At 39.7% G+C, this 12,763-nt stretch overlaps 1 protein-coding gene across 8 annotated transcripts in view; it reads left to right on the top strand.

Moving 5' to 3' along the window:
• PLEKHA7 (pleckstrin homology domain containing A7) overlaps positions 1-12,763 on the top strand; it is a 140,059-nt gene that overhangs the window by 39,723 nt on the left and 87,573 nt on the right. The window contains exons 1-2 of one of the 8 annotated variants that reach the window (XM_042814691.1): positions 3,679-3,762; positions 3,877-4,056. The exons of 5 other annotated variants lie outside the window; for them this stretch is intronic. In XM_042814691.1, the coding sequence (XP_042670625.1) occupies positions 3,986-4,056 (71 nt within the window). In that variant the 5' untranslated portion in view covers positions 3,679-3,762; positions 3,877-3,985. Of the gene's footprint in view, positions 1-3,678; positions 4,057-12,763 lie in introns of those variants that run through there. 2 more of the 8 variants (XM_042814692.1, XM_042814694.1) reach the window with 2 other exon arrangements.

Raw genomic sequence — 12,763 nt, 5'->3', positions numbered from 1 at the left:
TGATTTCTCAGATGGACATTTTCTCTCAAGTTCTTTTCAAATCCTCTTTGCTTCCTATGTTTTTACCATTTACCACCTCTGGATACTTTCATTTTCTGTGTGAGCACCCAATTAGTCTTTGACTCTTGAATTTTGGGGTTTTGGTCATAGTGTTCTCCATCAGTTACAGATTTGCCGTTCTTCTACAGTGCTATTGTATATGTCCCTATTAATATGCTTCCTATGTGAGATAAAAAAAAAACCAACCAATCAAAATACCATTATGTCTTCTAGGTACCTTTCATTATGTTGGATGTATTTTGTCTAATATTTTCTTTGTATGGGTCACTTATTTTCAAACTCCATGTAGTTTTTTTCCTTCCATTTTCTGTATCCTTTTTTTCCCCCTATTTTAGTGTCTGGAATATCTCTTTTCAGACAGGGAAAATATCAAATATAAAATATAGGAGTAAATTACTGCTTTATGGTATTGATTTTACAATAAATTCTGCACAGCACTTCATTTTATTTTTTAATGAATACTAACATTTTATATGCATTTTGATATATCATCACGTAACTGTCTGCAGTGTGGCTAGGTTTGATGGAGCTTATGATCTAGATTTTATGAAGTTAATTTAGATTCCAATAATGAGGTTAGTTTCTGTTTCTCCTTCAATCTGCCTTTTAAAATTAAACTTATTTTCCATTAGTTTACCAAGAATGTTACTTCACTGAAATACTGAACCTTTTTAATTTGTTGTTTAAAAAAATAATTGTATTTAGTACTTACATCTCTCCAGTCTTTCAAGCAATTGCTGCAGTTCCTCTACGGCATCCATTTTCATCTAGCATGGTTAAATGGTGTAACAGCTAACAGGTCAGTTACTTTCAAGTAGTAAGGTCATTGTAAGTTCTGGAACTTACAAATCTGATGCCTTATACTTGCTTTTCTTGTTTAGCTTTGTTCCAGCAAAGCCTTTAAGTACAATGTGGCATGCTATGCCAAACAACCCAAATGTGCTGGGTTTTTCAGAAGTTTGTTTATGGGTACTAAAGTACGGGCACCAAATGCAGACAAACAGAACCGCATTTGGAAGGAAAGCTTTTTGTCTCCTTCATGGTGATGGCTGACAAATGGAGGTGAGTCCCAGCTATAGTCCAGTGGCACATGTGAAGAAGTGACAGGGGCACCTGATAATGTCGAGTAGCCCTCTGTGGGGGTTTTCTCTGTGGTCCTTAGCAGATTTTCCCATCCCTCCTCCATCCTGTGCCTCACGTTCCTTTCCTGTTTCCAGTTACGATGCTTACAGGTGAAGGATTCTGTGTCTGTAAAGTTCACTTTAAATTCAGATTTTGTTTGCATATTGTCAGCTTAGATATTCTCATCTTTAAATGCTACTTAATGCTCTTTACCCATTTAAAAACTGTATTGTTTATACCACATCTTAAAAAGTAAGTGGCTTTTATATCTAAATTGAAATTTCAGACCAAGAAGGCTTCTGTTTTGTTAGAGCTAGGAGCAGGAGACAAAAAGAAGGCTCTCTTCTGAATATTCCCACACATCCTTTCCCGCAAATACTACAGCCGTGTTATCCCTTCATAAATCTTTAATCAAAGGATTTCAATACTTAATTACAAAAAAATGTAACCTCGCATCATTCCTCTGCTGTCAGCCAGTATTTTCCTTGTTATGTGGATAAGCCAGGCGTTAAGGTTACTAAGTGATTTTTGCAGAATGGTGTGGCAAGTCAGAAGCAGGCCCTGATTTATAAGCCTGCAATCTGCTGACTTGACACTAAGCTGGCAAATCAAATGGGAGCCCCCGAAATCCTGGCTGGGACTAAGGAAAAGCCTTCTGAGATGAGAATTACTGGATGAATGTGCTAATGCTGATTGCTGCTAAGCAGGCACCGGATAAAAGGTGCGTGAATATACAAGATGGAGACCAAGGTGCTTTAGGGACACACGTATGAGGTTGCTGCTGTGTCTGAATGTAGCAGGACATCTTGTGTGGCCTTATCCCACAGCCCGTGTGGGTTATGATAGCAGTGGGTTTTGGAATTCCTGCTCCATAGAGACATAATATTTCTGATAGCCATTTTTCAAGCCTATTTGTAGAAGCTCAGCTGATAGCAGGCATCGTTTGTGCTTGACCTGCCTTGTGTAGTTTCTCCTGTACAGCAGGGAGAGGTATAAAAACTGCTAAGTGATGTGTCCAGCAGCCTGCACGTGTATCCGTTAGGCTTATAGAAAATGTACTTCTGTGGGCAAACCTTGCTGTGCTTGTGCTGTTCTGGCACTTTTATGGTACTTGAGGAATTGGTGCCTGAAGCAGCGGCCTGTGCTATTTGTGGGAGCACAGTCACCAGCTGGTGGTGGATTCCTGTGTTGGGAACAGTCAGCTACTTGATAGATCTCTGCGTGATTGTTAATTAATCAGCGTTCCCAATTTGTTGAGCACCAAGTCCTCGTTATGTGTTTTCTGATTGCTGCTCCTGTTTGTTTTTTCCCCTACTGTTTCATCTCCATTTGAAACGTTGATATCATGTTGCAAAATAAAAGTGCCCTTTTTTATACCTCAACACCTAGTAAGATGAAACATCCCAGTGCTGTTCAGACTATGGGAACAGCTGAGTGTTCCAAATCAGTAACAGAGCGTCTCAGCGAGGTTGGAGTTACTTTAAGGTGCATTAAAGATGAAAGAACAAGTTTCCATTATTTTAAGTCAAGTATGAGAAGTTATCTGAAGTTAGTGACAAAGTTTTGCACGGGTTTCCTCATGGCTGAGATATTGATTAGAAACTCGCAATAAGCCAAGTGAAATCGATTCGACCGTCTTCCAAAGCTAAGAGACAAAACATAAATAACATGTGGGTGAGTTAAATTACCCATTTTAATGTTCTCCAGTGGGGGTGGAATAGATAATGAAATGCATTTTACATCTGTTCTAGTTACTATTCTGCTAAAAGGAAGCGAGTCTTCACATGAGAGCACCGTACCCCCGCTTTGTGCTCAGCACTGCAGGTAAATAACCCCATGGTTATGTTTGACATTGGCCATGCTGCCCGGCCGCTCACGTGCCTTCCTGCTTGGTAAATGTCTTTCCCCTTCCTGAGGAAGGCATGCACAGAATGAACTTTCATGTAACTCGTCATTGTACTTGATATCAAAAGAAATGTTGCTTTTGATATTTCTTTGATTTAAACTGCAGTTAAATCCTGCAGGAGTGCAGGCAGATAATTTCATTTCTCTATTCAGTAGCTGAAGTAATGTTGCTCGAAATCCCGGCTCTGATCCTCCCCTCCTGCCTTCCCGTGTTTGAAAGGGTAGCATGGTGCAATTCTTTATTAGCAGAGGAAAGCTCCATGTGCTTTTTAATACTCCTGTAAAGTGCAGAAATGCATTCTGACGGTGCTTATAAAACAGTCGTGTGCATCGTAGGTTTAACTGCGAATTTTAAAAGGATTGACTGTCGCTGTGCTCAAGGTCACGGCTCTCATGCATTTCCAAGGAAATCCTCGTCGCGGGCTGAAATCGCCTTCCACCCGCAGTCCCGCTCCTCGTTAGCCGATGGGAGGGATTTGCGGCATTGGCAATAAGTTGTGCTGCCTCCTGGGCGGCTGCCAGAGCCGGGCTGCTGCTGCTGGAGGCGGCCGGTCGCTGCCTCCGCCTGCGCGGCACCGCGCTGCCGGCGGGAATGCGGTGCGGGGCTTCGCGTCGAGTCGGAAGCGCCGGGCTGCCCTTGCCTTGCCGAAACAGTTGCGTGTCGACGGCGTTGTAGTACGTGATGTCACGAGGGTGTTGGCTTTGAGGAATTTCGCTACGGAGGAAGCAGTTTTGATAATGCAGGCAGTATTTTCAAGACCTTTGAATATGCTCTTGGTTTCTCTTTAGTTAGCTCGGAGCGAACGTACAGATGGATACGTGCACACGTTTGTTTTTGGTAAGGAATTAACATGCAGAGCGTTGGAGCCATCTAAGTGGATACAATACCTTGAAGGCAATGTCGAGTCAGTCTGGATTTTCGAACTCTGTGCCTCTCCCAGGATACCCATTCTACCAGGTGCCATGCAGGTATAGCGTGTTTTAAGTTTTATCTTTTCATGTGCTGCTGGATGGGGCTGTAGGATGCTGCTTGCGTTTGCAACATTGTTGTTTAGGTTTGTTTGCAGGCTGAACATGTATAAGAAGTCAGAATGAAGGTGATGAATAACATAAATTCATTTTTAGTGCTTTGTGCCTGAGTTTATAGTTAGGTTTGCATTTATTTTAAGCAAGATTTTATTTTTAAACACTAAATGTTTTTAGAGCTTTTCTACCTGGGGAATCAAGCTGTAACCTTGGAGATTTATAAAGTGAATTATGCACTCTGGTTTTTCAGTCATGTACTGGGAATTGGGTATCTATGTTGCTGAGAATTGGAAATCACACATTTCTAGAAAGTATGAGTCATGTTAAGCATTTTCATGCAGAATGGCATAAAGTGAGTAAACAAAAGTCCTTAACTGCCATTATGCTTTCAGGACAGCAATTCACAAAACATATGCATTGTGTGCGTAAAAGTGATAGATGCTTGTGATAAAGCTTAATTGTGTGGGTTTCTTTTTGCTTTTGTTTTGATTCAGCAGTCCTATTCTACAAAAAATCCTTCCTTCCAAGGGTGCTGTTGAACAGTCTTGTAGAGTGGGTTAGATTCTACCCATGCAATTACCTTTCCTGCTGTAGAAGGCTGTAATGTTGCATAATAATCAGTGGGAATGCATTACAGTACTTTTTTGGCTGAGGTGTCAGGTTTCTGGCACACCTTAATCAAGGAATGTTGATCTCCCTTTATTATGTCTAAATCTGAAGTCTCTGCCTCTTGTGCTGCAACAGTAACATAGGGAAAAATCTGAGTTGGAACAGGAGTTCTCTGCTGTTACTCGTCTTTCTATAATGCATTTAAAGAGAAACATGAGGAAATAAGTTAATAATTAACACGTTCATATCCAGAGACTGCACCTGGCAAATGGATGTTGTGAACTGTGGAATATAAAATGGCATAGATTAGTTTTGTAAGGCTGCAGTGATAGTCTTTTGGGAATGGAAAGAGTGGTAGCTCTGCATATTGTTCATTTGGCCACTTTCCTGTGTATTCCCTGAAGTAAACACCCTCACTTACTTCCTTATTTATTTCTCAGTAGTACTACCAGGTTGCCTGGTCAAAGGTAGCAGTAGAGTTTTATTGAAACCAGAGTTAGCCATTTAAGGTCAACCACAGTGGTTGCTTGTAGCAATATATTTTTTTTCCTTTCTTTCTTTTTCTTTTTTTCCATCTCTTCCCAGAAGTAATCTGTTAGCTGCTCAGTGAAGCACTCAAAATGCTTGGACCTTACCACCCAGCTCCTGGGGTTTCTCTGTTACCTTCTGGGCAGAATGAATGAAGGGCCTTCCAAGTCCTCACCTCTCTGAAAAGAGAGGAACTAAAGTTACTGAACTTCTGGCTCCCTGTTGTTTATTGACATTTGGAGTTTTGAATTCTCTCCTTGTTTCTCCCTTGCTTTTATAGGCAGTTACTTTGCATTTCAGTGAAGCTTTGTTCGATAATTCTCAGATGATTTATGTGATACGCAGCTTAGATCATTAAATCCAGTTTTAAAGATGTAGAATTGTGTAGATATATGTATTTCATTGCAAAGTCATTCTTACTGATTTAGTATAAAATCAATATAAAACCAGATCCTGTGCATAGCGTGCAACCATGAATAACTTGACAGATCCAGCTATGTACAATTTTTTTACCTGCAGTCATTTTAGAGCTTGGCCTCATGCGCAGAACATTCCTTCAGAAAAGTGATATGTGGCCATTTCCAACTGGGGTGCAATAAACTTTGCAGACATGGAGTTGAATTAGGATTATTTCAAGCTAGTAACTAGTTAGGCTCTGGTGAGTGAAGTTTTTCCAATGAGACTACTGTTTATCATAAATGGTTTGTGATCTCTGTGGAGCGGGGAGGATTAATATACATTATGCTAAATTTGTATTTTGGCATGTTAATCTAATATGGCTTGCATCTGGGATGGTGTCAAGTCAGCAGTTCCAAGTCTTGAGTTTTGGAAAAGTTCTGTTTTCAGAAAACTGCCTTTTGCATAGGCAAGCTTTCCTGCCTTGGAAGTGACCAAGGAGCAGTCTGCCATACTGAGTCACTTGGGGTAGCACTGCCCTCACTTGCCTGTTGCCTGCAGAATGCATCACTGAGCATCACTGGCTTGGTGGCTCTCATCTCGAGCCATATTGCGACTCACTTCTGATACCCATGGAGTGCAAAACTGGAAGTTCTTGGCAGCATTTCCGTATTTGAGAAAAGAACCAAAATAATAGCATTTATGTTGAGTTTGACAGTTAAGCTTCTTTCTTGGCACAACATAAGGGATCTGATCTAAACAGTAGTGGTAGAAAATATTCTGCATGATTGAAAAACACTTCCTCAAGTAGTTTATAGTCTTTGTTTTTTATATGATTGGTTCTTAATGTAGAGATTCAAAGAAAATATCACCATCTGTGAGTTCTGTAGCTTAAGATAGGTAGCAGCAAGTGTAAAGTCAGTACTAGTGGCTGAGCCTTAACTGATTAGCAACAGTGTGCCAGTTAACACACCACCTCCCATCTCATGTCAGCTGGGATGGCACTGGACAGGTAGCTTGCATCTTCTGCAGCTGCTTGATGTTGTAATGCTAATTTTGTGTCATATTTCAGATAGGACAGAAGTGAGACTATTAAAAAGATAGTCTTTGAAAATCTGCTTATTGTGTTATGATTTTCATAAACCTTAATCAGTAGAGATTAAGAACAAAGCTTTTTCTGGCAGGACTTGCAAGACTACACTCATGCTTTTTTTTTTTTTTTTTTTTTTTTGTCATGCCAGTTTTAACCTGGCATGACAAGAGGTCTTTCTTATAAGAACCTTTGTTATTTCCCTTTGTTCTAAGCTGCCAGTGGTTCTTGTTGGTAGCTTCATGAGTTTTCCTTTAGCAAAGAGAAAAAGAAGGATCTAGTGCGTGAGCCACGTTTACCAAGAGCATCCACTAGGTAATCTTTATGCTATAGCCATCTTAGAAAATTGTCAATACTTTCACATTAGCCTCAAAGAGAAACACATTCAGAAATATTTTGGAGTAGGAGAAAAGTGTTTTGAGTAAGAGCTTCATAGCTTTTCTTGTGCAGAAAAGTGAGATAACCGAAGTCCCAACCCAGTCTCAGCCGTAGAGCAGTTGCTAATGTTTGTGTGGGGTCACTGATGCTAGGCTGGTGGACTCTAATGCTCTTAATGAGTTTTCAGGCAGAATCTTTCTGACACACGCATCTAGAGGTCAAGATGCCCTTGTTCTACATATAGAATTCTAGAAAGGCCTGTGTTGAAAAGGACCTCAAAGATCACCTAGTTTCAATCCGCCTGCTGTGGGCAGGATCGCCCACCACCAGGCCAGGCTGCCCAAGCATGCATGTGTATGACTGGAATATAAAGCCACATAGTGTGGGGAATTCATGGTTTTCAGTGTTTCATTCTCTCTAATACTTCTTAGGGCTCATTACATTTGGCATAGTCCTTTGGCTTAACCATATCCAAACCTTCTGCAGCCCTATGAAATGCTGGAACTTCGCCTTTGAGGAAAGGTGGTAGAATCCAAATTCACAAGAACGGTGCTGCTCAGGTTGAGACATACAATAATACTGAGTAAATAAAGCAACTAGCTATCTGGGGGAAAAGGAAAACTTGGAATGTTGTGAATTGATGGTAAGTCTCTTAAAGTTCATTCAAAATGTAGTATTGCAGATCCCAGCTGGTTGTAGCAATATGGTAAATAAGTTGTTGTAACTGAAACTAAGCAACAAGCTGTAGGCACTTAAGTGAAATGGGAAAGAGGTATTGCAGCCAGAAGCTGCTGTCCACTTCAAGTGTTGATACTGAATTAGCAACTGTTCCTTCAGTGTGAAAGAAAATACTAAAATACTTCTTTGCTGCTTTATATAATCAAGTCTGTGTTGCAAAGGCCGTAGAAGAAAGCCATTGCTTTTATAAGGAAACAAAGCAGTTGCTGAGCTTCCTTTGTAGCATCATCTGTCAAGTTTGGTGGAACTAAAATCTCTGAGAAATAATGAAGTCAGTGAACGATGGTCAAGAATAAAGTGAAGGCCAAAAATTACATTTAAGTATTTGCTTACTTCAAGTATTTGCATTGCATTAGCCGAACTCCTGGCTGACTATTGAATGCAGTTGTTCTGAATATTCAGAAGCATGCATGTGTATGACTGGGATATAAAGTTGCATTTTCTTGGAATAACTCAATCAGTTGAGCAAAGCTTCCTGTGCATTTTGTTTGCTTTTCATTCAGTCATTCTCTTTCCCTGTAGGAGGAAGAAGAGAAAGTGGAAGGCAAAGCCATTGATGAAATATATTCAGAAATGTAGTATGCTAAATTGTAGCTGGTTTTAGAAGCTATTTCCCTATATAATTTGATTTTTATATATGCCTGTAGAATCTTTCTCACTGGGGAGAGGGAGATTGGCATCTGTTTTTGGATGGGTAAAAATTTATTTTTTGGGATTTGGAAAGAACTGGCGCAGATAGCTGGTGCTGCTCATGCTAGCATTCTCTTTTAGGGCTAGAAAGGAATGCACTGAATTCATAATTGAGAGGGAATGATCAAAATATGAAGAAGAAACTTTTATATAATTTATATTCTGCAATATTTGAAATGTGGACAGGCTAGTTTTATATTTAAATGGTTTATATGTTATATAGTTGCTTTGCAGGCAAGTATAGAGACTGCTTTTAAATTGACTCAAACCAAAACAAAGAGAACCCTTCTTTTTTCCCCAAGGAGCCTCATGATTAGAATGTCGGCAGTTACTTGGCCTTGATAGGATAAACAATGCATTAAAAAGCTTCACGTAATAAAAAGTAACTCATTAAGCAAGATTGAACTTGAAAAAAGAGTTTTGCTTGCAGGGAATAAATCTTAAGTACAGGCTGCTCTCTGAGAAGACAAAATAATAGGAAAACTGTTAGAGAAAAAGTTGATTGCAAGATTTCTACCTCTAAACTCTGTTGAGAAGATCCAAGCACGAAACTGGGACTGAGAGATGTCAGTTAAGGTGCAGACTGCAGCTCCTGTATGGTTTTCCTCAGGTGCTCCCTTTGGAAAGTAGTGCTAGGTAAGAATGCTTTTCTTGTAGAATGTGGCTGCTGTGGGAGGTTTCTTCTCTCTTGTTTATCTCATTCCCTCCTTTTTACCCCCAGTGTATTGTGTTCCCCTTTTTTAATCTCCCCAAGGCTGTCGGATTTCAATGGGAAATGAAAAGCCTGGGTGCTGTGCAAGTGGTCGTTGAGTAGATGATCCAACACGCCTGTGTTGTGACCTACAGGACAAACTTTGGAACAGCAAGAGTGTCTATGCTATATCAGTGTTAAACTGAGCACTTGCAAGATTGTTTGCAGAGCTGTGCTGCTGGTTTTACCTCTGCTGAGGTACACTGGATATTGCCTTCCTTAGGCATGCGTGTCACTTCTGGCTTGCTTACCATGCGTTACCTTCTGGCTCCTCAAGTCCCTTTCCACATTCCAGGCATGGCTCACGTTACACTTGACAGTAAGGGTGCAATCACATGAATGCATGACAGATTGCGACAATTCATTGTAACTCATTCTGTCAGGAAAGAGAAACTGTGGAAAAATGTAAGCATTCTAACAATGCTGTCTGTTAGCCTCCTTAAAAGGAGACAAAGGTATGAACTGCATACGATGCAAAGTAACAGCTCTGATGTGAACTATTTACTTTCTGAATTAACTCTTACCGAAACTTTGAATATTTCTTTGTGTTTATTTTGTCATATCTAGTATTTCAGGCTCTTGTGCACAGAAATGTAATTGCAGTTCTTGTTCTAATGATATTGATATTTGGCTGGCAGAACCAGTTGCAACAAGCTCTGCGTTACTTTTTTCTTCTAGCAGCAATTTTCTAATATATCCTTTATTATTTTTTCTTCAGAAAATGTCTAGAGATCTCAATGTAGCTGTTTGTATTTTTGTTATTCTATGGATTTCTGAAAAGGCAATTTGCTTATTTTTGAAGACTTTTGCCGTATGCATGTAAATATATACTAAGTTGCTGTCCTGAGTGATAATGGCTGTTCAGAATTCTGTTTGTTACTCCCTTCAGTTACCAATTCTACCTCAGCATTTGACTAAATGTACTTACAGAACAGAGTAAAAGAATTATTATAGTTCTTACCTCAGTCGTGTGCTTCCCCAGAGTTATGCTGTGGATTCTCGTCTTAGAGGTGAAACTGCCTGGGTAACCTCCTGCATCCCTTAGAACTCCTTGCAGGGGTTTGTCTTCAGGGTTGACTTGGTGTGTTAGGGGGTCCAGGTTATGCAGCAATAAAGGGCCATCCAACAGTACTGGGAGTTTGTGCTTTTAATGCATTGTTTTTGAACTTCACTGTCAAGACTAACTTTGAGCCTGCTTTACGCACAGAACCTTCCATTCTTTCAAGTATAAATAAAGGAAACTGTTGGCTTGTAAATGGCAGAGAAGTCCTGGTTTGTGAAGTACTTGGTGAAATATGAAGTGTAGAATTTGGTTAAAATTTGGTTTGGAGAAAAAAAAGCTGGAGCAATGATAGAAAATTTCTAAGGCATAAATTTGCACGTTTTTCTTCATGCAAATTCAGAAGTTCTTATTAAAGAAGAAATGAGGACATTGCAGTAGCTTAAATGTGTTGTTTCTAAAACAATTAACTATAGGAAAATTATAACCAATACAGTGATTTGTGTTTAAATTTGGATGTGTCAACTAAGACTGAATTATAACAAATTGTTAAAATAGATAGCATCTATTCAAATAAAGTGTAGATTATATTTAGTCTCACTTTCTATGCTGCTGTTTTGACCAGGGTGTGATTAATGACGTTGCGAATCCAGTTTCATGAGTTCTGAGATTCATTTGAAGGACGTTTTTCCTGCAGAAAATAATCATGAATTTGAGCACTTAATAAATGAGTACTTACATATTCTAAGTTTGTTTGGTTGTTTTTTGGTTTTTTTTTTTTGCAAAAAAAATAGATCACTGCTTCTTTGTTTGCTGAGGAAAGCCACCTTAAATTAAAGACACTTATTTGAAATAGATGTGGAGTCCTGTTGACAGGCAGATGCCTCTGTACACTGCTCACAGGACTGCAATGCAGATAGTGATGATGCTGCTAACATTTTTAAAATTTACCTCAGGTTTTCAGCTCACTTAGTGGTTCCATTTATTCATAACTTGAGGTAACACCTAAGTGTTACTGAATACATACCATCACAGTGAAGAGGACTGCAGTGGCTGAGTGCATGTTCCCATGTGAGGGGGTGCCTAGGCAGTATGTAATTATGCTCCAAGTTGTTCCTGCTTCCCCAACACATCTCTCAGACACGACTGACTTCAAGTGGAAAATTGGGACCTTTTGTAAGAAATTAAGGTCTCATTTCCAGACATGTCTGTGCGTTGGCCCTCTTTCCTTGCAGATTCTCAGGTGTTTTACTATTATGTTTTGCTTACAGTGTCATGATTGATGAAATTCTGTATTTATCTAGTCTACTGCTACCTCCTGTTCCCTTTTACCTACCGAATTCCTACAGTGCCCTCACTTTGCTGCCCCTTTCATTGCTTAAAAACTTGTATCTGCCTTGTAGCTCTGCTAGGTGACTGTAGCTTCTTAGTGCTCTGTAGCATGTTTCCTCCCTATCCTGTCCTTATTCCCATCTATGTAATCCATGTTTTACCCCCTGCTTTAACTTCATCACTCTTTTTCGAAAATGTGTTCCTTGGCTCTCCTGTTAAACTGCATCAAGTTAAAGCTTGTCTTACTTGCTTTAAGACATGTCATTAGTTCTGTCCCTACTCTGGTTTCTTGCCAGGTTACTCCCTTTGTTTAAGTTTGTTCAAATGTGGCTGTAGTAAAATGATTCGTTTTACATTTGTCTGCTGTGTGCTGGGTAAGACTTCTAGACTAGAAGTATGGCGTGATTTACAGTGCTTGTAGCTCCTTACATGTGTGAGTAATTGTTTCATTTATTACTGTTCTGAAAAGTTAATTGTCTTCTGTCTTTCTCAGCCAATTGTTTTTCCTGCTTTCCTTTCTGTCCTCCTGCCGTCTTCCACAGAGTTTCACTTCATTTTCCTACAGCCTGTTTGTTCCATTGCTTTGAAAGAAGCCTGGAGGAAACTAAAAGACAACATAAGAGCATTGCTCATAATTGCGGAGTCTTTTAACTGTGCCTCTGTTTTCTGTTGGCAAGGTGCAAAGAAAGGTGGGTTCCAGGTGATGTCAGAGATCACACTAATGAAAAGAACTTGTGTGCGTAAGGATTAGAGAAAAGAACGTACATTATCTTGCAGGACAACTGGATTTTAATTAGAGTGATTTTTCAGGTGTGTCTGCTAAGCACCTCTGCTTTAACTGTGGCTGTTTTGAGCTGCTGTGGGATGTCTGAAGAGTGTTGATATTGCTTTCAGATGGGGAAAGAGGCAACCCAGTTTTTGTTCGGATTCTGAGCGCAGAAGAATGCACATGGAAGGATTACAAGCAGGTTTACTTTCTCTCTTCATTGTGTTACTGTAGGTGGATAAGAAATCTTGTAAAATGTAGAATATTCAATATGTAGCTTGTGTCAGTTTGTAATCCTAAAATCTTCATGCAGAATTGAGAATTGTTCAAACTGATGAGCTGCACTGGTCTGTTAATATCTACTAGTTTTTA

The sequence above is a fragment of the Centrocercus urophasianus genome, unplaced genomic scaffold (genome assembly GCF_019232065.1).
Source record: "Centrocercus urophasianus isolate 14NV4802_14NV808 unplaced genomic scaffold, USGS_Curo_1.0 seq_14, whole genome shotgun sequence".
Classification (NCBI taxonomy): domain Eukaryota; kingdom Metazoa; phylum Chordata; class Aves; order Galliformes; family Phasianidae; genus Centrocercus; species Centrocercus urophasianus.
This window is presented reverse-complemented; position numbering and strand designations above follow the sequence as displayed.